We start from the raw sequence: 27,835 nt of genomic DNA, 5'->3' as shown, positions 1-27,835 counted from the left end.
CTGTTGCGTACGATGTTATATCGATCGCGCACGAAATTCAGTGCGTAATATTGTTAATTATTCAATAAAACTCGATCGGGCGGCGAAGCTTCATAAATCAATGGAACGTAAATCTACAGGGACGAAATGCAATTTCTATCTAGCCTCGATATCGATGTAATATCGATGGGACGTATGTCGCATTGTTAGCGGAGCGATGTAATGGTACGATGTATTGCGTATACAACTGCAGTTCTCTAATAAGCGTGACATGTGTACGAAAATAAAGAGAGATATTTTATACAATTGCTGTTATGTATGTTAATATAAAATATTCGTGCAATGTTTGTCTACACAAATATCGCTCGACTATTTAAATAATATGCACGCACATACACAAAGAATATATGGTACATATAAATATTATATAAAAATTGAAATAGAAACACATTTTGATCAAAGATCGTTAATTTTTCAGTTTATGAAATAATTTGATTAATTTTATCAGTAGAAATGAAAAAACGAACGCTTTTATTTTAAAGTAATATTATGTAAAAAAATACGTGTTACACATAAAGTTATTTTTAACAATACAATTCACAATTGCACCCCTTTCAATATTATCTCGAAAGAGAGAGCAAATACCTCTCCCCTCTTTCTCTCTCTCGCTTAAATTTCACCTCAGAAAAATTTCTCTATTCTCACGTTATCACATAACGATAAGAAACTGATACCGTTCATCTCGTTCCTGAGAGCATACGATGTATCCTGCGAATCATTCCTGGATATACATGTGTCGCAGTATACGACTATTGATCTCGCATAGCGCCGTATTTGACAATTTCCATCGGATATCGCGACGCGTACGTTATTTTTGTTAGCTCACCCTGAATAAGGGGAGGATGATACGACAAGTGGTGTTATATATGGTATATACAATGATAATAATACATAGTTAGCAACGCTTACATTTTCCAGAGGAGATACCAATGGAAGAGATCGGAGATGATAAAGTAAAAGATGAGTAGAAGTGAATAAAATAAAGAAAAAATATTCAATTTTCATAGCTGATTCTGTCGATGACTGCTACTTTTACTTTGCTGATATACGATCTGGAATTTTTTAGCGAGGAATTCTTATCAATATATTTTTCTTTTTATTTTCTTTTAATAGTTGTTTACCTCGGGTTCCTCTTTCTTATTTCTTTCAGGGATTACTTTTTGTCATTTGATCTCTCCGCAATTGATCGTCAGAACAAAAAAAGAATAGAGATGGCGATAATATATTCGCTCTCTCTTTTCTTCTTCCTTCTCATTTCTCGTATAGTATGCCGCGAGATATCGAGCCGAATCACGTGTAGTAACCATTCAAGGAGAGGTAAGCTTTATATATGATCAGATGGGGTAGCAATTTATTTCCTTCCACCGCTACCTTCCCTTCAAAGAAGAGGACTTATTCGAACAAAACAAATATCGTATGTACAACGCAGTCAATTCGTACAATATCTATATAGATATTGTAGGGTTCGCGTAATTGAGATGAAAAATTAATAATTCTTTTTTTGAATATGAAGATAGAGAAAATAATTGGCTAGAGTACTAGTGAATCATTTAATGGAATTCAAATAATTACTCGGCTGATCAATTTTTCACGATTTGCTTAAACATTAACGATATATTGGCTACACAATATTAAGTTAATTCATTGAAATTTTTAAAAACAATACGTATTTTATATTCCTTGAAACATCAAATAAAAATAGATTATGCATTAATGCAGAATTGAAATGTTGCACAGAACGATTTTTAATATCTTTTTATTGAAAAAAATATTTATATAATTAATTTTTTCCTACGGTTAGAAAATATAATTATTAAATTTATTAAATTTAAATTAATAATAGTAATAATAATTTAATAAACGTGTAATAAATTTTTAATTATTAAACACTTTTAAACATGAATACTCTTTTAAATAAAAATTAAAATTTAAAAAAAATTAATTTACCGATTAGTTTTTACCGGAAATTTTTATATTATTGCGAATATATCTAATAACTGATGCATCATGTTTTTTCGGATGAATAACTTCGAAACAGGTCAATGAATCTGAATGAAATTTTGCACAAAAATGCTCGCTTGAGTTTTGTTAATAAATACGAAAAATATATTAGCAAAATGTTTCTTCCTTTCAACCAAATTTGTCAATATTAAGCGTACTGCAATGTACAATTTTCCACAAGACTAAACATAAAAATTACATAATTTTCAAACCTGTCTCGCATATAGCATATAATACAGTGGTTTCCGTATGTGTGGTGTGCGCGTATTTAAACATATGTATGTATACATATTTCGCATATGCAGATCGCGTGACTAGGAGAGGAAAAGCGGCCGGGGCGCGGAACGTAACAGCTTGCCTAAATTCCATCTAAATTCAAAATAGGGTTGAAATTGCCACCAACAGGCGCGCAGGGGATCCTCGATATGCTTGCGACAAGCAACGGTTCTAGCTAGCTAGATACGTCGAGTCAAAGGCAAACAGAAACATCCATTCGCCGTTTTTTTAAATACCTCCCTTTCTCTCTCGCATGCGCGAAGCTTATCCGATATGATACGGCAATATGTATGGCATCATCTCCCGTGGACGGAAAAAAATTAGTTGCTTCTTCTATGCAGAGAGAAAGGCGCCGGTGTCGCTTGCTCATATAACGCGACTGACGTTTAATTAAATTGCGAGACTGTATATTTAAGCGGAACGGAACGTGATGCTAAATGCGCATAAAACAGAACGCTATCAAAAAGACACTATGCTAAATGTTTCTGTTTTATGACGAGTTTTATAAAGAAAGCATAAGAGCTCGAGGAGAATTGAATTTTCGCTATCAAGAATAGTAAATAATCACGTCTTTGGAATTATAAATAATGAAAAAGCTTCTACGCAAACAGACTTTCGAAGATATAGGCGAATCTAAAGGAAAGTCTCGTAATTTAGTCATCGAAATATTTAGATTCTTAAAAATGTCTGAGAGAACTGCGAAGGAGATTTAGAATTTAACAATAAGTTCGGCGTCAAGATGTCTTCATACATGATATTTTGGTAGCAATTTCATTTTTTATGATTACATCAAAAATAAATTATATATCTTCCCAGAGAAAATCAGAGTCTTAATGATTATACCGCATTCGGAAACATTGTGTGCTGTTTCTTTTTTTTGGCGACGCAATTTTTTTTTATTAAATGAGATTATTTTGGCTTCAAGATTTTTTTTATTTATTTCATATCGTTGTTATAAATTTTTTATTTATGTGATATTTACATATTCTTCTTTTCAATAAATAAATATTGGTGCGAACAGTCTTGCTTACTTAGATACAAAGATTGAAAATGAAAGAAAAATTGATCATTAAATCGATCGAATCAAGTGCAAAGAATATTTTATTTTTTTTTTTATTTTAAGACGATAATTTTTCACAAGGGAAAATTATAATGGAAATCTCAAAACTTGCAAGATTTTGTTCACTTTTTTTTGTGCAACTCTGTTTTATATATATATATATATATTCACGCATTACCTATTCGTACTTAACGCAGCTGGTTTAGTACATTATAAAATTTATTTTCATCAATACTTTCAATTATATTACCTTTCAATTGTATTACCTTTGTATTACTGTTAAAACTACATTTTCCGTTATCACACGCTATAAATCTGAAGGAAATAATAAATTCATTACATGCCAATGCAATGACTAAGTATATTTAATCTCTAATATATGTATATAAAAAATCAAAAGTTGAAATTCTAATACAAATATATCACATGATATCGATGAATCATTCATATATTTTGCTATGGTGCAATATACTCATCAATGATGAATATATACCGTGTATCAGAAGCACGATCATTTGTAATCAAAGTACAATATTTAAAATCATCGTTACGTGAGAATTGTATATAATCACCATAACAATCATTACGATTCTTGATGATTCAGACGATTAATCATTTTCGGATAATTCGATATAATACCTGTTTACCCGGATAAAGTTTCGACAGGTGCCTTGCAAATCAAGTTGCTTGTGATAAAATTCCTCATCGGTGTTACTTGTCCGAGCAATACAATGTGAGTGCTCGCTCATGTAATTAGTATGCATTAAAAGTCAATAAATTTGTTTCCTGCAGTGTTTAATTGAAGAAATATAAAATTCAATAAAAAAAAGTACACGAATTTGATTTTTTTATGAAAAGACTACAACACCGTTTAAAAAACAAACATTCTGATATCAAATGACAAAGCTATTGAGTTAAACGGAAAGTTCATTCCGTTCAAAAGAACGGATTTTTTAAACTCGATATTATAGTTTTCAAGTGAGAAATATTTAAAATTGATTACTCAGATTTTTGTCCCAATAGAAAAAAATTTGCCATTAATTAGTATCACGGGAGGTCTTTGGCATATTTAGTATATAATAACCCATTTATGTATAAATCTTTAAACATTAAAATATAGAGACTGCGGTGATGATGATGATGATGATAATAATAATAATAATAATAATAATAATAATAGTCGATGGCAATATCAATCCTCATATATTATTGGCCAAATATTAATAATAAATGGATAACATTTCAATATACCCACACAGTTCCAACTGCATTGCAAATATTCGCAAAATGTAATATTATATGATATTAGATTTTTTTTTAGCAACTTGAAGATTTTCTCCTTACTGTATATTTCCGATCATTTATAGAAATTTAATATAATTTATTGCGACGAGACGCACAGAGAGTAATGTATTTAAATGTCGATGCGCTATCCCCAATAATGATACAGAGAATTAAAATTCAAAGCATATCTTAGCGATCAAGTATAACGCTCGATTCAACTTCACATATCGCAAAAGCAGTAAGAGATTAAAACAAGAATATTTGGAATAAATCTTAAATATATAGTCTCTCTTCTGTACAGTAATGCTTGTAGCTATTTGCTACTCGCAAATTCATATAAAGTAATACAGTTAATGTTTGTGTACCCAGATTTCTCTACATATATAAACATATGATAATATCCACATTAATCCATCACGAGTTTACTAATTAAAAGTTTACAATGATATAGCTAGTATTGTACCGTGTTATATCAGTTTAAATGATATAGCAGTACTTTCCTCTGCATAGGTTACATTTCTTGTGATTGTACTCTTAAAAGATTTTATTACATTAACATATTATAACGAAATTTTAAATATAATTCTTAAGTAAATACTTAAACTACTTTACTTATATATTTCTCGTCGTCTTGGTTCTTAAAAAGTTATATTTTTTAATTATCATCCGCATCATCGTCATCGTCGGATATATACTTCTTAGTAACTCTCTTTCTACGACCGCCTCTTCCCTCGCCTTTTCTTCCCTTCAATTTAATTTTCATTCTTACACTAGAATCTGCATCTGAACCCTCTTCGCCATCTGCATAAGAAAAAGAAGATTAAAGAAGAAGAATAGCATTTCGTAGTCATTTAAATTTTAGCTTTCGTTGAACAATTACACGATGATATAAGCAAGTATAGATAAAGAATATATACATACCCTTATCATCTCCGTCGGAGTTATTACCCTCCTCCTCAAGACGCTGACGCGCATTCGTAAAAACGGATTGCAATACTATCGAATCTTCGTGAATCAAAGATGCTTCTTCATTATAAATTTGAGCATTCTTACAAAGTTGCATGAAATCCTTCTCAAGCTCGTCTAAATCAGCATACTTGGAAAAATAAAATTATCAAATTATGTATGCGTGTTTAATACGAATTATGTATGCGTGTTTAATACAAATATACAGAATGTCCGACAAGTAAGTGACGAAACGAAAGGTGGAGGTAGATTGGGTCAAACTGAGTCGAAAAGTCCTGAACTATTTTTTTTTTTTTTAATAATATAACGCTTAATAAAGGAATTATTATTGAGTAAAGTCTGGCCAATCAGCGCCAACCTTTAGCCAAGCGCATGTCGATGAGCCGCGCGCCGTAAAGTGTGCCCCTCCGCTTACTATCCGCATGTTGAACCATTTTTTTTTTTATAACGCTTAATAAAGAAGTTATTATTAAGTAAAGTCTGGTCAATCAGCGCCGACCTTTAGCCGGGCGCACATCGGTGCGCGGTTCACCGTTACTTAATAATAACTTCTTTATTAAGCGTTATTAAAAAAAAAAAAAAAGGTTCAGCATCTTTCGACTCAGTTTGACCCAATCTACCTCCATCTTTCGTTTGGTCACTTACTTGTCGGACATCCTGTATAAAAAAGAATATAATATATAGAATATACTTACTTTGCCTTCCTCGATTTTCTGCAACAATTTATTAATAGTCAAAGGTTTCTTAATAATCTCGTAATAATCCGGTAATTCTCTTCGAGAGGGTAATTTCATAAAAGGTTCACTCAATAATCGACCGTCACTACTATCCGTATAATTAACGACTAAGGTAATTAATTTCTTCATAGCTCGTTTCATTTTAGGATCGACCAGAGAACCGCCTCCTCTTCGTTTTTTCGGCATAGGCTCGTCGTCCTCCTCGCCCTTCTTTTTTCGTTTTCGTGTCTTTTTCTTTTTCTTATCGTCTTCTTCTTCTTCTTCGTACTCGGCGCCATCATCATCGATCGCCTTCAACCATTCTTTCTCGGTTAAACTGTCCGTGTAATCGACTTCTTTACGTTGCCTCGAACCTCTTCCAAGGAATCTGTCTTCATCTTCTTCGTAGGTCCATCTTTCCACCTCGTCGTCATCTTTCACTAGCCAATCAGGCAGCTCAGCTTCCTCTAGCAATCGTGATTTGCGATTTGGACCCAGTTTGGCCTCCTCGCGTCGTCGTTCCAAATCTAATTTCTGGAATATCTCGAATTCGCCTTCCGTCCTAGCGATCATTTGATTCACTGTCTCGTCGTCTGGCACTTCGTTCTCCTCTTCATCATCAGCGTCATCTTGATGTAAAATACTTTGAAGGAACTGCTGTCGTTCCGATCCGGTGGACTTCTGATCGAACATACCGGCTTGAATAACTTTCTCGTCCATGTTTAACTTATACCTGGCCGCTGCTAATATTCGCTCTTCGACAGAATTGACAGTCATTAATCGGAGTACGCGCACTTCGTTCTTCTGTCCAATTCTGTGCGCTCTGTCTTGAGCTTGCAAATCCTACAAATGAGCATTATATTATTTTCAAATTTAACGTCACGTTAATCGGCATTATATTTTACACATTAATATCACGTACCTGATGAGGATTCCAATCGGAATCGAAGATAATGACCGTATCGGCAGCTTGAAGATTCAAACCTAGACCACCTGCGCGTGTGGATAATAGGAAAAGAAAGTATTCCGATCCGGGATCGTTGAATTTTTTTAACAGATCTCCTCTATCCTCTGCTTTTGTTGTGCCGTCCAATCGCAGATACATGAATCCACGCCAACTCAGATAATCTTCCATAATTGTCATTAATTGAGTCATTTGACAAAACAGTAATACTCTATGATTCGTAGCCTTCAGTTTGGGAAGAATACGATCGAGAAGTTCGAACTTTCCAGATGCACGGTATAAGTCCGGGCTGACGACAAATTAAGAAATCGAATAAATATTTAAAAAATATATATAAAATAAATAAAAATAATATAATCTAAAATAATATATAATACGCAAAATAATAATATAATATAAAATAAATATTATAATATATAAATATTTTATCTTTATATATAAATTCTTCGAAAAAACCATCGAGATAATAATTACCCAGTAATAACACCAGAGCCTTGTGTGCCTACGTGTTCGCAATATTTCTCTTCAATAGCTTGAAACATAAATGGATGATTGCATAATTTTCTCAGCTGTACGATTGTATTCATAAGAGCCTTGGCACCGCCCTTTCCTTGCTTTCCCTTTTCCGATCCGTCGGTTAGCAGTACACCTTTACTCTGCATGTGTCTGCGGCACAGAAAGAGAATTTTCGCTTGTATATTATATTTACACGTAAACTTCATAATATTCCGAAGCACACAGACATCGTAAATTAACGTACTTGTATAGAACTTTTTGTAGACCAGACATGTCACATTTGATGATATATTCCACTTTATCGGGTAACTGCGATTCTACCTCTTTCTTCAAACGTCTTAGCAAGAAAGGTCGCAGGACTTTGTGCAAACGGCGAATAATCAAAATAGTTTCCTCTTCATTGAGTTCCACCTGTATAACAACATAGTAGCAGTAATATTAAGTAAAAATATATTATAAAAGCATTGAATATACTTTACTCTATACGAACTACTTGCCTTCTCGCCGGTAGTCGCGAAAGGAGCATTGAACCACTGTTCGAATGTACTGCAGGATTTGAAGATCGAAGGCAATAAGAAATTCAAAAGAGCCCACAGTTCTGGCAATTTGTTTTGCAATGGTGTGCCGGTTAACAACAATCGATGAGGGGCCAAGTAATGCGTATTTAGCACTTGGGTAAGCTTGCAATGATGATTCTTCATCCTATGTCCTTCGTCGATAATCATATACTTCCATTGCAATTTCGCCAACACACCCTTGTCTTTTATAACATATTCATAAGTTGTTAATAGAACGTTGAATTTTGTGGCTCGCATCTGAGATTGTATCGCTCTTCTGCCAGCCGGAGAACCTTTATACGACACCACGACGACACTCGGTGCCCACTTTTCAAATTCAAGAACCCAATTCGACAATGTCCTAGAAACAGTATGTTAAACACATGATACAAAAATAGCTTTTGTAAGAATCAGCTTTAAGCTATAGAGAAATCTTACGATAATGGAACAATGATAAGAAATGGACCGTTGACTTTCTTCTTTTCCATAAGATATGTTACTAAAGCAATGGTCTGAATTGTTTTACCGAGACCCATCTCGTCTGCCAAAATGCCATTCAAATTATTGTTAAATAGCGAAACTAGCCATTCCAATCCCTAAAATTATTGATTAAATTTTTATTCATGAAGAAAACGCAATAAACAATATATTACAATATTAAAATTCGAATAAGTAAAATACCTTGATTTGATATTCTTTTAGTTTTCCGTTCACCATAATACTTGCTTGTTCCGTAACTACTTCGTGAACAGTATGAGCAATACTGTAATATGTCTGTTCCTCTGTTTTATATTCGTCATCTTCCACCTTTGCCTTGTGTATTGTCTTTTTTGCTTTATCTTCTTCAGAATCACCCGTAGATTTATCCTTGCCTACAATTCGCATTTCGTAAATCAAGTTAGCAAAAATAAAACTTGTGTTAAGAAGTTTCCAAGAATGAAAAACTCACTATCGGATTTATCCTCGCTCTCTCCGTTATCATCTTCGTCATCTTCTTCGTCATCTTCACTTTCTGATTCAATTGGCTCCCATCCAGGATGTGCCTCCAAGAATGCTGATAATTGACTCATCAATGGTGCTTCATCGCCTGTTAATGTGCGACCAGTGGCTGTATCTATTACTCCGACACGAGTATCATCGTTGGCACCACCATCTTCAGCATTCTCACCATCTTGTAATTTTTTCTTCTTTTGCTGTAAGATATGTAAGGTTTCATTGATATTACAACGCATCTATTACATATTAGTAATTATATATTTTTAAAAAGTGCATGTGAAAAGCGCTTATATATTACCTTCTTACGCTTTTGTTCCTCAACTTGCTTCCTCTTTTGCTCTATTTTGTGTTGTTTAACCATTTCCGTGAGATTGCTAATATATTCGTCCGTTTGAGATAGCAAGAAAGCTAAACGTTTGTCTTTCTTCTGATCAATCAATTTTCTGTATCCCTCTTCGTCTTCCGCCATAAGACGACGCATACGCTCCTTCTCAATACGTTCCTGTTCTTTCTTCTGTTCCCGTTCAGCATTTGCATGATAGTTGAGCACAGCTTTGTTAAGCCTAGCCAACTTTGCGACATTGTTGCGATGAAATTCTTTGAAATCTTTGCCATGTTGCAGCACGGAACTAAGAAATTCCTATAAACGCGTAACATGATCATACATATATTCATTGATAATAATGTTAATATATCATATTGATAATCTCTCATATAATTTATTTATTTATTATGATTTCATATAATTTAGATATGGATAAACTTACTTGATGTTTTTGTCTTCGTTTACGTTCTGCTTCCAATTTCTGTTGCTTCTCTAATTTCTCGGTAGCTCTAGCTTCGCGCAATCCTTGCCGTTTCGTACGTTTATAAGCTTTCACATTCACTGCGGTTTCCAAAGTAGTGTCTTTTCGGGTACATGCTATTATCTACGAAAAATTAAAAAAAAATTTTTTTTTAAATGTAAGTAAAAAATTCTCTCAATTTTACATATAAAATGACAGATCTATAAATGGATTACAATGGATACCTCTGTTCTTAATTGCCTCTGGAAGTTCAGTACTCTGAGCATCCGCAATTCGATTTGAGCTTGTATACGAAGATCTTCTGGCATATTTGTTGGTAAATTGCTAAGTTGCTCCATTCTAAGCGATATACGGGCTGCTACTCTGTTCATTAAGCGTAAAGTATATTTAGTAACATTTTGTAGATATTTAAGTATAGTTTATTGTCATTATTATTTATACTTTGCTGATAAATATATAGTATAATAAGCCGTATGTTCCTCAATATACAAGATCGCCTCTATACCTGTTTTCTCGTTCTTGCAATATTAACAACGGATCTAATCCGACGGGTTTTGCCACGCTCGTCACTCTGTTGGTTTTAGTGCCAGGCTGAGGTTGCTGCTGTTGCTGTTGCGGCGTTTGACAACCGGGTCTAGGAGTGGGACCTGCGGGACCAATAACATTCGGACCTGGTATTTGTGGCCCAGCTGCTGTAGCAGGGCCTTGAGACGGATCTATAGGGCGTTGACCCATCCCTGGAGGAGAAGGAGCGCCACCTATCCAAATCCGTCTTAAATCAGGATCATTCTACCCTATACTTTTGTAAATACCACAATCACATTCATCTCTTTTTTTTTTCCGTTACATAATCTACAAATCGTGTAAGCATTAATCTATTGTAAGCGTAATTTTTTCATAATTGCACATTCTCATTTATAATAGATTGAGAACTTAAGTTAATGCGGCAAGTAACTTCAATAATGCATTTAAAAGCGCTTGAAATAAAATATTGATATAGGAGCATCGTTCACGAATGTCTAGTATGTTAGAAAACAACAGAAAATACACAAGACAATACACATACATATTAATATTTATGTGTATACTCTTATAATCTTAAAGGCATACAATATATATAAAAATAAAAGCAAATAGATATAAAATAGAGAAATAAAGAAATATCGATTAAAAAGATTCTATTTCACATAAGCAAAACAAATTCGTGTGGCAAAAAGCGATACAAAAGATAGAGTAGTCACCCAGAACGCATAAGTTTATATCGAGATATTTATAGAAACTCACCCTGCGCAGCTACTGCAACTTGTTGAGGTACTGGCTGATTTCTTGCCAGAAATCTGTATGCCATTATTTGAGCTCTGTAAATGTAAATTGAAAATGCCAAATTTTAAAAATACATGTACATAGAGAAGATGTTTGTTTATATTCTTGTTTATAAGCTTGTTAAAAATATCCTTATAAATATAATATATATGTACATAGACAAAAATCATAAATATATAACGTTAACTGGCTAAAAAAATTTTATTTTACAAAATTCAAACAATATCATGCTAATATGATGCATAATATGATGGTTTTTATTATCATATTCCCTTCATATATGTATATGTTTGTCATCATACAATATTTCCATCCAATTCATATTGGCCTTTACGTTTTTTTTTTCTCGATTCTATTGTATAATCATCGAAACTTTCTTCATATTTCTTTATATTGTCATAAACTATTGTCATAAACTATTAATGTACTATTAATGTGATATTTAATTGTTAAGACATTCACATACCGTAATTGCTGCAATTGCGATGAACTAAAGGCTTGTTTCTCTATGCCACTGCCTTGACGAGCTCTTAAAGCTAATAATTGAGAATACCGTGGGTCTTCTTGTAGTCCCTTTTCTTCCATAGAATCAATCGCTTTTTGGAGTGCATTCAGATTTTCTTGTCCTGGTCCAGGAGGTCCTGAAGGTCCAGTAGGACCAATTTGTCCACTCCCAGTTTGACTCATCTGATTTACCGGAGCACCTGATCCTATTGGTGCCGTGCTACCAAGAACTTGACCTTGATTTTGATTACCGGGACCTATCTGAGTGGTAGGAGACTGATTGGTCGGACCGTTAGAACCCATTTGTCCACTCACATTTATATGACCGATTTGATTATTTGGACCGCATGGTCCCATTTGACTATTTGATCCGCCAGGCCCCATTTGATTGCTAGGAGCGTTCGGACCTATTTGAGCACCCGGACCTCCTTGCATCATTTGTCCTTGACCGCCAGATGGAATTTGTCCTCCCATTTGACCAGCGGGGCTGTTTCCTGGTCCCATTTGTCCGCCAGGTCCGCTTCCTGGTCCAATTTGACCTCCGGGCAAACTACCGGCATGTCCCATTTGTCCGCTGCCTGGTCCCATTTGTCCTCCGGGACCATTTCCGGGTGCCATTTGTCCACCTGGTCCGCTACCGGCATTTATTTGCGCACCGGGACCGTTTCCTAGCCCCATCTGTCCTCCAGAACCGCTCCCAGGGCCAGCTACGCCCATTTGTCCTCCTGGGCCGCTGCTTGAAGTTATTTGCCCACCAGGTCCACTGGCTACACCTACGCTGGTAGGTCCATTAGGTCCACTCGTCGGACCCATAGATACCGGTCCGCTACTTGTCATTGACACGCTTCCTGGACTACTTCCCGGACCCATCTGACCAAGACTATTCGGTCCCATTTGACCGACAGGACCACCACCTCCTCCCGGTCCCATTTGTCCACCTGGACCGCCAGGCCCCATTTGATTACTTGGCGCACCTGGTCCCATTTGGTTGCCTGATGTTACCTGAGGTCCCATTTGATTACTGGGTCCACCAGGTCCCATCTGTCCGCCTGGTGCATTCATATTCATTTGTCCGGGTGGTCCGCCCATGCTCATCTGTGTAAGTCCGTTTGGACCCATTTGCGATGGTCCATTATGGCCCATTTGTCCAGGTCCATTCGGTCCAATTTGTCCTGTCGATACTACGGGACCCATGGGTCCGCTAGGCCCCATTTGCGCTTGGCTGATAGGTATCATCTGATTCGGACCACCCGGACCCATTTGATTCGGACCACCTGGTCCTATATTGTGTCCTGACGGACCACTCGCGGACATCTGACCAGGAGCACCTGGACCCATGTGACTTCCTGGGCCGCTTGCATTCATATGCGTAGATACTGGCGGACCGCCCGTGTTCATATGACTTGGAATCGGAGGACCGGCATTTATGTGACCACCTGATCCAGGAGGTCCACTAGTGTTCATATGACCCGGTCCAGAGGGACCGCTCGCATTCATGTGCCCTGATCCGGGTGGTCCGCTAGCGTTCATATGTCCTGATACTGGAGGTCCTGCACCGCTCATGTGTCCCGGTCCAGACGGACCGCCGGTAGTCATGTGGCCTGGACCTGGTGGGCCACTTGCATTCATATGACTTGGAGGTCCACCCATATGCCCGGGCCCAGGGCCTCCGGAAACCATCTGCGAGCTTTGGGGGCCTCCGGTGCCCATCTGAGAACCTGGAATGGGTCCGCTACCTGGACCCATTTGCCCTGGTCCACTCTGTCCCATGTGAGAAGCACTGGGAGGACCTCCGCCTTGTACCATGTGAGACGGACCCATTTGCCCAGGACCTCCTGGACCCATTTGTCCGGGGCCACCTGGTCCCATTTGTCCAGGACCTGCAGGACCCATCTGACCGGGTCCACCAGGTCCCATTTGTCCGGGTCCGCCGGGACCCATCTGTCCAGGTCCATTAGAACCCATTTGATTCGGACCAGCTTGCATCATGTGCGATCCACTTTGTGGTCCGGTCGGACCCATTTGGCCGGGCACCATTGGTCCTCCGGGACCCTGCTGAGAAGTAGATACCTGCCCAATTGGACCTTGATTCTGTAAAGAAGAAGAAAGATTTCACATAAGTCATAATATTTTAAAGTAAAAGATACTAAAAATTGAATGTAAATTTCAGTTAACTAATTCATACAAAATTTTTTTAAATATTATATATCGTAATACATTCTAAATTTGAATATATGTGATAAAACGTATGAAATGCGTATAAAAAATATTATTGATAAAAAAAACTAAAAATAGAGATAGCGTGAAGATAATAATAATTAATTTTTGTTTAAATTAGTTTAGCGCCTACATAAACTAGTAAAAACTTCCAAAAACGCGATAAAACCAACATGTGTTCATCGCGCGTTATAATGGCAATATCTCGCGACACGATGATAGCGATAATCTTTACCAGAGACAATTTCGTGGCGCTGATAGATGGATCATCGACCCGATCGACGGAACAACGAACTTCGTACATTCTTTCCCGCACACCTGCATGTCGATCGCATTAGCTGTGAATAAGGAACTCGAGATTGGAATAGTTTACAATCCCGTATTGGAGTAGTTGTTTACCGCCAGACGAGGCCATGGAGCATTCCTCAATGCAAAACCGATCAAGAGCTCGAACGTGGAAAGTAAAGAATCTTTTCCTTTTGTTCTCAATCATTCCCGCTTTCTTTTCCGTCGTTTCACAAACTTCTCGAAAATCTAACATAATGCCTGTGTCTCATCGATCAAGTAATTTACGTACGTGTACGTGTACGTAACATATGTACGTAACGCGTATGTTCTTTTATCGTACATAAGATAATTTGATGTACATTTTTAATGCGACTCATTTGCGATAAATAATATCCTGATTTTTCCAGGACTCGAACATTCTTTGCTATGCTTGGAGGCCTCATACTATCGAGGATATTCGCGATATTATCCTGGGAAGACTGGAAGACTTTCGTCTCGATAGCGCATGGAATAAGGGTTGGAATAAAAAAAAAAAAAAGACATCTTTCTCGGTAGGATGGACGCCTTAGTCCATCGAGGCCACGAGAACGTAAATAAAATAATATACAATATATACGATTATGTATATTTCACTTATAACATTGATAAATTTAGCCTTCTCTCAAAAATATATCATCTCTAAATATATTCCGCATTAAAAAACTTTTTTACTCTCGACATATAATATTATGCTTTCTCAATATAATCTTTCTCATAAATATTAAAATTCACAAATTTACATTTACATAATTTATAGTGTTTAATGAACATAATGATGATGTTGCGATGTATACCGATATACGTATAATGTATAAAGCGCAAAATATATATATATATATATATATAAATTATTTTTTTATAGTAAAAGATACATATTTTTCTATTAAATTCAGAACCAGGAGCATAGGATCGGTCGCGATGAGCATGGCGTACGTAGCGCGAGGTGCAGTAAATTGCATCCAAATAGATGGCCTCCAAGCCTGGGATATCGCAGCAGAAATAATGATCGTTCGCGAAGCGGGTGGAACTATTATGGAGACAAAAGGTAAGAAAATCCGGATAAATAAAAGAATATTGTGCGTATAACATCCATTTTCTTCCACGATATATTTATAAATCGTGAATCTTTCGAGAAACCTGTTTCGAAACTCGTATAAGTCTTACCTGAGATATCTTAATCATCGACGGGATGAGTGATGTAAACGAAATGACTCAAATCGCGTAAAAAGGAGGCATCTTTAACATACTATTAACACACTCATTTCAAATAATAAGAAAATAATTACTCTTTACAAGCTGCGCGTTAGAAATTTTAAATCGAAATCAGGATTGCAATTACATGCAGAGTCTCTTATTAAAGAAGAAAAGAAGACGGAAGGATTAATGTGACGCGCGATTAGAGCAGATTAATTATTACTATAATTATTTTCGCAGGTGGTGTCTACGACATTATGAAGCCGAATAACCGAAATACCATAGAATAAAATCCTGGCATGTCCTGAGATGTCCAAATTAATCGTCGAAACTGACTTAAATATGCAAAGAAAACAGCTTGAGAATCAGATACAATGTAAAAAACAAACGAATTACGAATTAAATGATTGAGAAGCTGAATGTAAAGCAGAACAAGGCGTGTCCTCTCGTGCGGGAGGGAACGTGTCTATCACGTAACACAAGGAAATTACTTATAAAAACCAGTTTAAAGAAGTTTCCTAATACGAAAAATCCTATTGACTCACTCGCAATATATATAGTATGATTGATCAATCCTATTGCGTTAACGTAAAAGATGTGTTATGTCGTCTCCATGTTGCGCAACGAGTAACATGATTTTTCCTAGTTTTCCTCTCGATTGAGAAATCTTTCTCTCGTCACTATTATAAATACACCTTACAATAATGATAAATTTATTCATCTGTCAAAAATATATCGTCTGCAAATATATTTCGCATCAAAACAGTATTTTTTTGCTCTCGACATATAATTTTGTTTCTTCAATATAATCTTATATAAATGTGAAAATTCACAAATGTACATTTACATAATTTACAGCAACAATATTCAATGAACAAATTATATCCTCTATAATTTATAAAGCGCGATATTAAATTAAGAAAGATTATTTTTTTAGTCTCACGTACATACGCACACACCGTAAATGTATAAATAAAATTATTTATTTGAAAACTAGAAACAATGTGTAAGAGGCGATGTTGAATAATTATGTGTTACACAAAACTGTTTACTTTTATTATAGAAAAAGAAGAAAACCGTAACGTAAATATGCGCACGCAATTTTATTGCATTTCTGAAATTTATATTTGCATCCATTTAACGATTCCAGTTTCTTACAATTCGCAAAACATATATAGAGAGAGCAATATTTTTTAATTGTAAGTTAAATAATCAATTAACTTAACATTTATCGATTTAATTAATTGTGAGGAGAGGGGAGGCACCATAGTATTAAAATATTAAAGTAATTACCTGAGGGCTTTTACATGTCCGTTCATTTTGTAAGATACTGATATTAGTAAATAAGATAAAAAGATTAAAATGAGCAGGAACGTGAAAAGATTCTTGTCAACAATCTTATTATTACACGTGATAAATATTCATGATTGCTCGTCGGATGTTATAAATTGCTTTACCAATTCCTCCTTACGATACATATATTGTAGATACAATGCATCTTCGATTCGTATGGTTGATCTTTTAAAAATCAACTGTCATTTACTTAATCCTCCATTGCGCTCTTCGCATTTTTTAAATAAATCGCGATACTATATGAATAAACAAAAAATCGTTATATATGCCGTACGATGCTCGTCAACGAAAAAAAGTTGTTTGTTGGAAAAAAAGGGAGCAATATTTGTGCGATAGATTCTTTCCGGCACAAGCTTATTTAAATATATAATATTATGCAAAATCGATAAAAAACAAAATGTTTTACTATTGACTACAGAGAGGAAGTAAAAGATATTATTTGCAAAAAAGTGCGATTATTAGAATAGAGAGACACTGACAATCGCGCTGGTCATTAGAGAATATTAAGTACAATATTTGCGCAACCAACGCAATTTGCAGACGGAAAAGCGGATAATTCAATAAGCAACGAATATAGACATTGTAACCGAAAATCGAATAATACCACTGAAAGATAATTAGGATTATAAGGTAATGAGCCCTGATAATATCAGTGAAAAATATTAGTCAACGACGCTGTATGTTAGTAGGAGAGGCGCGTGAGGAAACTAATATAATTGGATATCGACTCGATTCTTCTCTCAACGTAATTTCTAAGAGATCTTTTGCTACCGTAAATATACAGTTATCGTTTTAATCTTAGAACGAGATACTAATTGATAAAGTGTAAGCGTAAGCACAAGTCGATGTAATATATAAAAGAATATATTTTGCAGAATGTAAATCTCTATCAGCAAAATATCTATGTTTTTTTCCTAATCCATTGAGGAATATTTTAAGGATTAAATAATATAATCGAGTAGACGCGTGGAAATGTTTCACGCAAAAAATATTGCGGGGATTACTAGTAGAATTATTATCGCGTTTTTAACGCGCAAGATTTGCATATCTAATTATGATTTTTATATTGCTATTTATTGTCGTGCTCGAGGCAACTGATCACGCCCATACATGTACGACACAGCTATTTTATCATACAAAGATGGGCAATTAAGAGCCAGCGCGGTAATTTGTGCGCACATATTTTATTACATATCAAATTACATTGACATTTTAACTTTAAATAATGATAGGCATAATCGTAACAAGTATACGTTTCGGTCCTTTTTTTAAGACGCGCATGAAAAAATTAAAACATTATTCAATAAGTCAAAAAATAGAGAAATGAATGTTCCCTTTATATCCGAGCAATATATTGACATTATACGAAGAATCTTAACGTCAGATTGTCTTACTTTAGTCTCAATAAATTACATAGTTACATTAGAATTCACAAAGACACTCTTCCTAAAGCCTGGCACAGCAATATCGATTATAAAATTAATTGCAGTAATTGTAACGTCTCATACATCGGTGAAACGGGCAGACAAATTACGTATTGCAAGGATATCGGCACGGGGAAAAAAATGCTGTTGCTTCAATTAAAGTCTATGTCACGGGCTGCCACAAGCATGCATAATTCATGCAATGATATTTTTATTGGACCAAATATCTGAATAGTTGTTTTAACAATCCAGATATTTGGTCCAATAAAAATATTGTATGAACTATGTATGTTTGTGGCAGCCCGTGACGTAGACTTTAATCGAAGCAACAGCATTTTTTTTCCGCGCGAGCATCGCAATCAGATGGAATGTGACGAATCATTCTGTTTTAATCGATCATAGATTAGAATTTAATTACGATTTTGATTGAGATGGAGTCGAAATTCTGGACAGTGAACCTTTGCTTCAGAAACGTTTAATTTTTTAAATGGTGTACATTAAAGGGGGGGGGGGAAAAAAACAGCCTTAATTTTTGCAAACAGACAGGATATTTATATTATACTTATACGGATGTAATCGATAAATTACCAAAACTTTGAATGTCATGTCGTCTTACTTGTAAACACCCCTGTGTATTCATATTTACTTTATATACCGTGCGATATGAAGAGACTTGACATTCTGTCTCGAATGTTCGTAAGTAACATTTGCCTTCTGTACAACATGTGCGACTCATTCAAGTTTAGTATATTCGTATTACCGATTGCCTTTTTAATGTAGTATATTTTATCGGACAGTCTCTTTCTCTCTATCTCTCTGTCTGTCTCAAAGATCCATTATATAACATTTACCTTCCGACAACCATGAATGACTCACTCTTGTTCTGCGTATTGTTATTATTGCATTTTTGATATAATATATTCCATATATTTTGTAATTGCGCTGAGGATGGTCCAAAAAAAAAAAAAAAAGACGGAAACGTACGCTTTTCACGATTATGCCTATCATCGCTTAGTTAAAGTGTCAATGTAATTTGATTGCAATAAAATATAATATACGCACAAATTAGCGCGCTGGCTCTTAATTGCCTTCTCCCTCCTTCCGTATATTATATTCATAAGAGCCTTTATTAGTTTATAATTATCTTAATTAAAATATTTCTCGAGATTGCTAGTCGAAGATTTAAAACATTATTAAAATCATGCAGATTTTAAACATTGTGAGAGATAAATCAAGAGATAACGTTACATCTTGTTCTATAAAACAGTCGCGTCGCAGAGATGTATCATGGCGGCAGGTGCGTACAATTAAGCATAAACGGAATACAGAATCAAGGTTTATCTCGGAGAACGGCATTACATTGTTATCTTGCAAAGTAGACAATGTAGAATCGTAAATACCTCACACGCGACACGTCAGTAATATTTCATATCGTTTTAGCCGGCAATCGCCGAAAGAAAAAAATTAATTACCAAGTATAATTACATCACAATACAATTAAGGATATCTGGTAAGGTAAATTAGTCGAGCTTACTTTTCCCGAGATTTGTCGAGAGTGCGCTATCTCGTTGATAAGCAGCGACAAATATGAAAATTTCAATAACGCATTTCTAGACGGAAAGAGCGTGAAAAATCTTCGGCACGTCAGCCGCCAGCCGCGATCGTCGTCCTCGGATCGTACCTCCTACATCGGCACTCGTTTCATCGATCCGAAGTGAAAAGCGCGAGGTGCCGGTGCGAGCGATACAGTGCTCGCTCGCAGCTTTTCCCGGCGAGGTCGAAGCGGTGCGAACGACGCTCGCGACGTTCACCAGGTTGCACGACGAGGAGAGGAAATGGCGCGATACGCCGAGGACGTGTACTATGAAACCGCCATCAAATTGGCACACGAGGCTGCCCAGGTAAGCGTACTCGATCTCATCCCGAACGAGGAAAAATGCCGCGTCGAGATTAACGCGTCAAGAGATTATTTGCTCGACACGCGCTTCCGTGACTATATATTATACCTGAAGATAACGTGAGAGTTGAACAGAGAGTCAACACGTATCGCGACATGACTTCTCGTAGATGACTTTTACTGAGAATATTTTACACATGCCACGAAGCGCGTACATTTATAATCTTTTATCCATCGTACGACTCATATGTATAATAAGATTTAGATAGAATAATACATGCAATCATATTATAGATAATCTTGATACTTTTTCAGACTGCATATCGATTGCAATCGATATGCCTTACAACTGCAAAATTGATTTGTTAAGATCGATTTATGTGTGTAAAATTGAAGCGTATCAAGTGCTATAATAAACGGAACAAGTGTTACTTTCATCAAATGACATTTTCGAAAATTGAATCGAAAATGCTCTTTCGAAGAGTATGCAATACCATGATAATAATATATATTGTTACGAAGAATAATCTTTCCATGATCGAAACTGGGAAAACCGAAATTCATCAGACAAGTTGTAAAAAATACCGCGAATCAAGCGCGATCATCTCTAACTATGCGCGCTATTTAAAAACGTGTATTGTAGCGCGTTTACCTCGCGGATATAATCGATTGTCTTATACGTCACGACTGCTTACATTATCCTCCGTAATCTCTTTCGTTTACATATAGCGCTCATTATCTTTTAACGATTTGATACAATCCGCGTCAATCCTTAATAAATACGAAGTGTCGATTAAGATTCTTCGGAGTTCCATCAACGGCCTCAAGAAAGTCGATGAGAAGCTGGGTAATTGGGATCTCGTTACCGAGTACGATCGCAAGATAGAGGACGTTATCATCGGCAAACTTAAATGTGCATTCCCGGACCACAGGTGATGTCTTTCGAGACGACTCGCATTATTTGAGATGCGGAGATAATAGCGTAAAAAAAAGAAAAAAGGAATTAACAATGATGACGTTTATCTTTCGTTTATTATCAGGTTTATCGCGGAAGAGTCTAGCGGCAAAGAGCTACCGGAACTGACCGATGTCCCTACATGGATCATAGATCCCATCGATGGCACCACCAATTTCGTCCACGGATTTCCGCATACATGCGTGGTCATCGGTTTGGCCGTCAAAAAGGAGGTGGTCCTCGGTATCGTGTACAATCCCATTCTCGAGCAACTGTTCACAGCTAGGAAAGGACGAGGCGCGTTCTTGAACGGGAAACCGATTCAAGTGTCCAAAGTTCAAGGTAACGAATTTTTATCTCCGCGATTCGATTTGACAAAAAATACAAACGCAAATGGTAAATAGAAGAAATAGAAATTGTTATCAATACCAAAGATGTGAAATAAAATGATTTACCGGTATATTAGGTAATAGAAAGAATATACAATATGATACACTATCTTCTTTCGCAATAACGAAAGATCTTTCAGCTAGTCAATTTCTCACGTCTGAGAAACGTGATTTTACAAGACAAAAGACAATTTTGTAGAATTGAATTAACCTAACCGCGTGAAAGCGGGACGATCAAAGCCCTTCAATGTGATTACAAAAATGAAAAAAGGAAAAGAATATGTCTTTTTATCTTCTACCTATACGATGCCAGAGATCGATAGATCAATACTCGCTAATGACTGTGTCGCAATATATCGAGTATGCGGCAGCAATGATTCAGAGAATATGCAACGTGTAACTTGAAAAATTTGGTGTCAAGGATAAAGTTAGAAAGCGCGGACAAATATTAATTACTCTAATTCCACACGATATCGGTGCTGGTAATTAATGCTGTTTTTTTTTCTTCTTCTTACAGATTTATCAAAAGCTCTGGTCTGCATGGAATCTGGCTTCATAAAGATAGATGATCTACGGGAAAAGATGGTGGAAAGAATCCAGGATGTCATTAAAGCGGCTCAGGGGTAAGCTTCGATAATATAAAACGGCCTCTCGCACGTGTCTCGTAATTCGTTTCGCGTTTTCTCACATTATTTGTTCCATCTTGAAGCATTCGCACTCTCGGCGTGGCGGCGTTAACGTTGTGCTACATCGCGCTGGGGATCGTCGAGGCCTATTACATCGAAGGCCCCGGCATTTCGACGTGGGACATAGCCGCGGCGTCGCTTATCATTTCAGAAGCGGGAGGCGTCGTCGTGGACCGCATAACAGGTTGCGATATAAAGTCATTATATGTAAATCGTATCGTCGTATCATTCTTATTTTTGCAAATCTGAGAAAGATACATTTTACGACGGGGAAAAAAAAAAAAAATTATTTGGAATTTAGATTGTAGTAACCAATATTGCGCGGGTGAAAGTTTTTAGTATAAAATTGATTTTTATAATTTGTTATCAATTCTGAAGCTGGATCAAAAAATCTATTATTAATGCATACAATCACTGTTTCAATCAACACGGATCATAATTATCGGTTACTTCGCCTTTCGTTACGCTTCAATGGCCACAATATACTTCTTTCCTCTTTTTCTTATTTCAGGCGAACCAATCGACATCATGAAGCCACGAGCGGTAGCTGCGTGCAACGATAAAATCGCCCGCGACGTCGTTAAGATCATCCGTGAGGCCGATCAACGGGTGGACATGAGGACGAAATAATAATGTCAATAGTTTCAAAATATACGCATTTGGAGATCGAATGACTCTCTGCTATGTCATCGAACTGTGTGATCGTAATACGCGTAAACTTTGTGTCACATTATGAATTAATTAAAAAAAAAAAGAGAGAAATTTTACTCTCTCAAGAGATATTCTCAACTAAGTTAATGCTTGTTTGATTTACAGCTCATTGTTAAAGACGCAACTCAAATTTGCGTCTTACATTGTTCCGATAGTATAAGATTGAAATCATATAACGCAAATTTGCACAACAGTAGAGCGAATCTAATTAAGATTAAAATGATTGATTTCCTCAATTACGTTTTCGTGTAAATAGCTCACGTACCTATTATCTCGATCGTAATAATCAATAAAAGATAGGAAATTGCATAATATCAACGCAATATGGAATATTTTGTAATTATACCCGCAATTAAAGACGCATGGTGAGATGATTTTACGATTCGTTTTTTTTTCCCGCCCCTTCCTGTTTCTTATCGACAAGGATCGTGTCTAATCGAGTCTAAATGAGAATTTAAAGCGACGCCCGCAGGGAAATTCCATGCCCCGGAACTGTGTCATCTAATTATAGAAGAACCGGCAAATGCACAGGAAGGTGTAAAAACCGCAATGTTTACGAAATATCATACGTGGAAGCTTGATAGAAATCCCGGGGACTCGCTTCGACAGCCGTGCGTAATCGACTTAACGACGGTGTACCATCCAGCTCTCTTTGACGTCATATCACCGACTTGTGTGCGGAACTTTCGCGATCATCGACTGAGATAAATTTCGGCCGTTTCTGCGTTTGACGCTCATTCGTGCATCCGATCCGGTACCGTTGACAGTCGGAGTCTCTCGCGGTGCGTGCGTCCTTCTAAGGAGTAATCTGTCAGTACTCGGGTACTGCGAATCGGGCTAAGCGACCAGTTTGTTCACCGGCGAGGCAGAAACGTGATTGTGAGAAACATGTGCGAAGCGAACGACTTGGACGAATGTTACAGAATCGCCGAAGAATTGGTCTTGTATGCAGGAAAGGTGCGTTATTAAACGAAGAAAATGTAACGGCGAGAACGTTGCGTGATAGTGATCAGAGATCTCAAGATAGACGCCAAGTCACGAGATAACGAATGCGAGATAATGAAATTGATTTTATTCAAAGTCTAGTTAAAATATTTGCTTAGCGAATTTTTTTTAAACGCAGATCTTCAAACTTTTTTTCTTGTATGTATGTATGTGTTGTATGTGATTGCGCAGTAAAAAAAAAATACATTCAAAATATTTATTAAATAAATATTAACTGAACTTAATTGAAACGAAATCAAATTATAATTTGCTGGATTAATTTATATCAATTTATTATTTAAAAAATTATTTAATAATTTTTTTTTATTTAGATTTATAATCATATATTCCCACAATCCAAATTTGTGAAAGTTTTTTTAATGATGAATTTGAACTTGATCTCTCCTTAATGGAAATGTAACTAATAACTTTTATTTTTATAACTTTAATATTTTGCTTTTATGTACTGAATAATATTAAAAATTATATTTATAAAAAATATATTTGAAAAATGCTAAGAATATATATATATATATATTTAAACGAAATGTATTATAGAAGATTACTTTGCTCTTTACAGATAATAGAAGATAGCATCGACACTAAGAAGAGCGTCAAAAGTAAGGGGATCGACTGGGATCTTGTCACAGAATACGATCGCAAGATAGAGGACAAATTGATAAAACAATTGTCCGCACGATTTCCATCGCACAAGTAAGTCATTGTGACTAATAGATAGTTTTAATGGAGTGGCTATAACGAGATTTAATCTTTCAGATTCATTGCTGAAGAAACGGTGGCGAAAGAAGGTCGGTTACCGCAGTTGACCGACGATCCTACGTGGATAATAGACCCGATAGACGGTACTACCAATTTCGTCCATCATTTCCCGCACACATGCATCTCTTTAGCTCTGCTGGTGAACAAAAAGGCCGAGATCGGGATAATATATAATCCTCTCATGAGACAATTCTTCTTCGCGAGAAGACATTGTGGCGCCTTTCTCAACGGGAAGCCTATAAAAACGTCGGACGTGAGAGGTAAATTATTCAATACACTTAAAATGCACTTTTTATATCAGAAGCAGACACGTATAATGGCATGTCTTTTTTTATGTAAGTTAGCATCTATAAGAGCTATATAGATATAGTAGAAATATATGATTTTCGCGTATGTTACGTTGTATCCTTGCTGAAAAGAAGTATAAGAAATGCACAATTTTACGGTCTAGTGGAAGGTTATCTAATATCCATCGGATACCGCAGACTACGTTACATGTACGTCGGTTAACGGTCGTGTCCTTCAGTCAAAGTAATCTTTTTTAAATGTCAGATGTATTACAATGCCGTTCATTTACTATGCTCATCCAAATAATTACTCTCTTTACCTTACGCTTACGCGTATAAAAGATATGCTCTAAACATAAAAATATATAATAAAGGATATATCTACTTTTTCCAGATGTATCTCAATCGTTAGTGGCCATGGAACCGTGGATCGCGAAAGATCCTCAATATTTAGCCAATGTGTACAGTAGAATGCACGCTCTGATACAAGGCACTCACGGGTATAATACATTTGTATAAATGACATTAGTTTAATATTAAAAATCTTTATCTCATTTAATTCAAAAACTAAATAGCAAATTGTCTTTCTCTAGAATACGATCGCTAGGAACAGCAGCGCTCACATTGTGCTACGTAGCAATGGGAGCTGTTGAAGCGTATCATATCGAGAGTATAGATGCTTGGGATGTTGCAGCCGGGAAGCTGATAATTGAAGAAGCAGGCGGAGTTGTGATAGATACTGCTGGTAAATATCACTTTCATCTTTTGCATACACGAGAGAATCCTACAAGCATCGCTAATTCATATCCTTCAATCCATCTGATTGTAAAACTTGCTAGATTTTCTCTTATCGTGTAACGTAAGAATCTCCTTTAAATAATAAAAATTTGCATTTACAGGGGGAGAACTAGATATAATGACGCCAAGAGTTATAGCAGCGTGTAATCAACAAATTGCACAGCAACTCGTGGATCTTTTCAAGAGAACCGATTCTGAGATACTTAATAAAAACTTAAATTAATCACACGCGCTCATTCTCTCAGACACACATATGCAATGTATACTTTATATAGCTTATTAAATAATAACGCATATGTCTTTGTATCTAGCTTAAAGACACAATAATACTAAATGCAACTAGAGAGAGCTGCACTTCTATTGTATTTACTTGTATTAATCAAAAGATTGTGTTAGAACTGAGAGATGTGTACACATTTAGTATTTTTTATCTGTTATACTTCTGTTATCTGATGTACTTATTATTTTGATAACTAAAATTAATAAATGTAACATACATCAATAAATTACTATTAAAAATAATAAAATAAATATCGTTTTGTCACACAAGAAACAGATCCAAATTTGTAAGCCTTAGTAATGCCATAATAGAAATACTTCTCTTTTCTTTTCTCATAATCTGTGTCTAGTATTCCAGGTATACATTATTGTAAATAACAAATGCAACTCTGAAAAAAATGAAACACACACACACACATGCAAAAATATGGTTTTTGATAAATCTATTGTACCTGCGGACCCATATTAGGTGGCATCTGCTGTGGATGAGGCGGATAATTCTGTTGCTGAGGTGGAGGCTGTTGTGGCGGTTGCGACATGGGTGGTCCTCCTGGTGGTATCTGTGGGCCACCTTGATAACCCTGCGTTGGACTGTGAGGATGATGCTGCGGCGGTCCCATTGGACTTCCTTGCGCATTAGATGGAGAGGGTGCCTGCTGCGGAGGACCCATGGGACTAGGGGCTTGCGGAGGTGGCATAGGCGACGACTGGGGCGAGGGGCTCGCCATATTATTATGCTCGAAGGATTCCAGTTTATCCGAATAAGAGAATCACCACCTAAAAAATTGAAATTAACGTCAATATAATAATCTATCGTGCTTTCGTTCTTCCTCGATATATTTGAGCAAATATGAGAAACCTGATTTCACACGATTATTTCTATTCTCTCAACAGATGCGAGACGACAAACACATTAATAACAACTTTGAATAGAGGCGCGTTTCTCTGTATCTCGACGAGTATATTTATCCAGCTTCTTTTAGAATGCTATTAGCTCTCGATTGCTTTTCGTGTATCCGAAATCGCTCCAACATCTTTCCGCGATGGGTAAACTTATTCGATAAACGTGACACACACACAAATCATATCTCACGTCGTACTCGAAAGCACCGTGTCGATCGAGGTGGTCCGGGGAAGAGGGAAGCTACTCCCCCCCCCTCCCCAGGGGGGGTTCATCTAATAACGAAATACAATAGATTTTTCGCATATAACGCAAAGCCGAAAGGCAAACCAGACAACCGACAACAAAGCCATTACGGTTTTCCGCTGCAACGCCATCACCGAAATGATATCGATACTTTGCTGCCAAGCAGGAGAATCTTCTCGTTACACGTACACATACCTTTACGAAGCTTAACGTTATCGCCGGATTCGCTCTCACGTGTGCCATTACACGCGCGCGCTGTCAAAGATCCACGCGGGAACCCGCGATTTCCCGCGAAAGAGTTAGACGACGATGCCGAACAATCCCGAGAGCAACACGCTATCGGCCATTTTTCCACGCATCTTTCCGCTCGCCTCACCGCGTCACGGCTCACCGCTCAAC

General features: G+C 36.4%; 3 protein-coding genes and 1 pseudogene across 4 annotated transcripts; 3 read left to right on the top strand and 1 right to left on the bottom strand.

The window, feature by feature from the left end:
* Positions 1-3,697: 3,697 nt before the first annotated feature.
* Positions 3,698-27,835, bottom strand: Brm (ATP-dependent helicase brm). Of its 2 annotated transcripts, none has more exons than XM_070294790.1 (18): positions 27,632-27,835; positions 26,742-27,066; positions 11,971-14,099; positions 11,466-11,539; positions 10,687-10,939; positions 10,406-10,544; positions 10,143-10,304; positions 9,674-10,015; positions 9,329-9,572; positions 9,061-9,251; positions 8,818-8,975; positions 8,320-8,740; positions 8,067-8,233; positions 7,781-7,972; positions 7,265-7,595; positions 6,322-7,185; positions 5,582-5,756; positions 3,698-5,461 (listed from the first exon to the last, which is right to left on the bottom strand). In XM_070294790.1, the coding sequence occupies exons 2-18, from the start codon at positions 27,015-27,017 to the stop codon at positions 5,316-5,318; spliced, it is 6,264 nt and encodes a 2,087-aa protein (XP_070150891.1). In that variant the 5' UTR covers positions 27,018-27,066; positions 27,632-27,835; the 3' UTR covers positions 3,698-5,315. The 2 variants fall into 2 exon arrangements, with proteins under 2 accessions (XP_070150891.1, XP_070150892.1); XM_070294791.1 differs by having other exon boundaries at positions 10,687-10,828.
* Positions 14,399-16,277, top strand: LOC138932628 (inositol monophosphatase-like; annotated as a pseudogene).
* Positions 20,103-23,535, top strand: LOC138932700 (inositol monophosphatase 2). The gene is made up of 6 exons (XM_070294792.1): positions 20,103-20,424; positions 21,219-21,352; positions 21,461-21,717; positions 22,282-22,387; positions 22,474-22,634; positions 22,962-23,535. Exons 1-6 carry the CDS (start codon positions 20,359-20,361, stop codon positions 23,078-23,080), a joined length of 843 nt encoding a protein of 280 aa, XP_070150893.1. The 5' UTR covers positions 20,103-20,358; the 3' UTR covers positions 23,081-23,535.
* Positions 23,628-26,489, top strand: LOC138932701 (inositol monophosphatase 1). The gene is given in 7 exon segments (XM_070294793.1): positions 23,628-24,118; positions 24,726-24,859; positions 24,923-25,185; positions 25,607-25,712; positions 25,806-25,957; positions 26,112-26,197; positions 26,199-26,489. Coding segments are annotated over 7 exon segments (840 nt in total). The 5' UTR covers positions 23,628-24,049; the 3' UTR covers positions 26,229-26,489.

This window comes from Polyergus mexicanus, unplaced genomic scaffold (assembly GCF_030449975.1).
Source record: "Polyergus mexicanus isolate NDT 795.1 unplaced genomic scaffold, iyPolMexi1.0 SCAF_4, whole genome shotgun sequence".
In the NCBI taxonomy this organism is placed as follows: domain Eukaryota; kingdom Metazoa; phylum Arthropoda; class Insecta; order Hymenoptera; family Formicidae; genus Polyergus; species Polyergus mexicanus.
This window is presented reverse-complemented; position numbering and strand designations above follow the sequence as displayed.

What these genes read in the sequence shown, in the direction of transcription:
- LOC138932700 (XM_070294792.1), top strand. Translation starts at nt 20,359, where the DNA reads ATGGCGCGATACGCCGAGGACGTGTACTATGAAACCGCCATCAAATTG. An exon ending in TGTGCATTCCCGGACCACAG is followed by an intron (nt 21,353 to 21,460) that starts GTGATGTCTTTC and finishes GTTTATTATCAG; the next exon opens with GTTTATCGCGGAAGAGTCTA. An exon ending in GTCATTAAAGCGGCTCAGGG is followed by an intron (nt 22,388 to 22,473) that starts GTAAGCTTCGAT and finishes TCCATCTTGAAG; the next exon opens with CATTCGCACTCTCGGCGTGG.
- Brm (XM_070294790.1), bottom strand. Translation starts at nt 27,017, where the DNA reads ATGGCGAGCCCCTCGCCCCAGTCGTCGCCTATGCCACCTCCGCAAGCC. An exon ending in CACCTAATATGGGTCCGCAG is followed by an intron (nt 14,100 to 26,741) that starts GTACAATAGATT and finishes TCTTCTTTACAG; the next exon opens with AATCAAGGTCCAATTGGGCA. An exon ending in GGCTCTGGTGTTATTACTGG is followed by an intron (nt 7,596 to 7,780) that starts GTAATTATTATC and finishes ATTTGTCGTCAG; the next exon opens with CCCGGACTTATACCGTGCAT.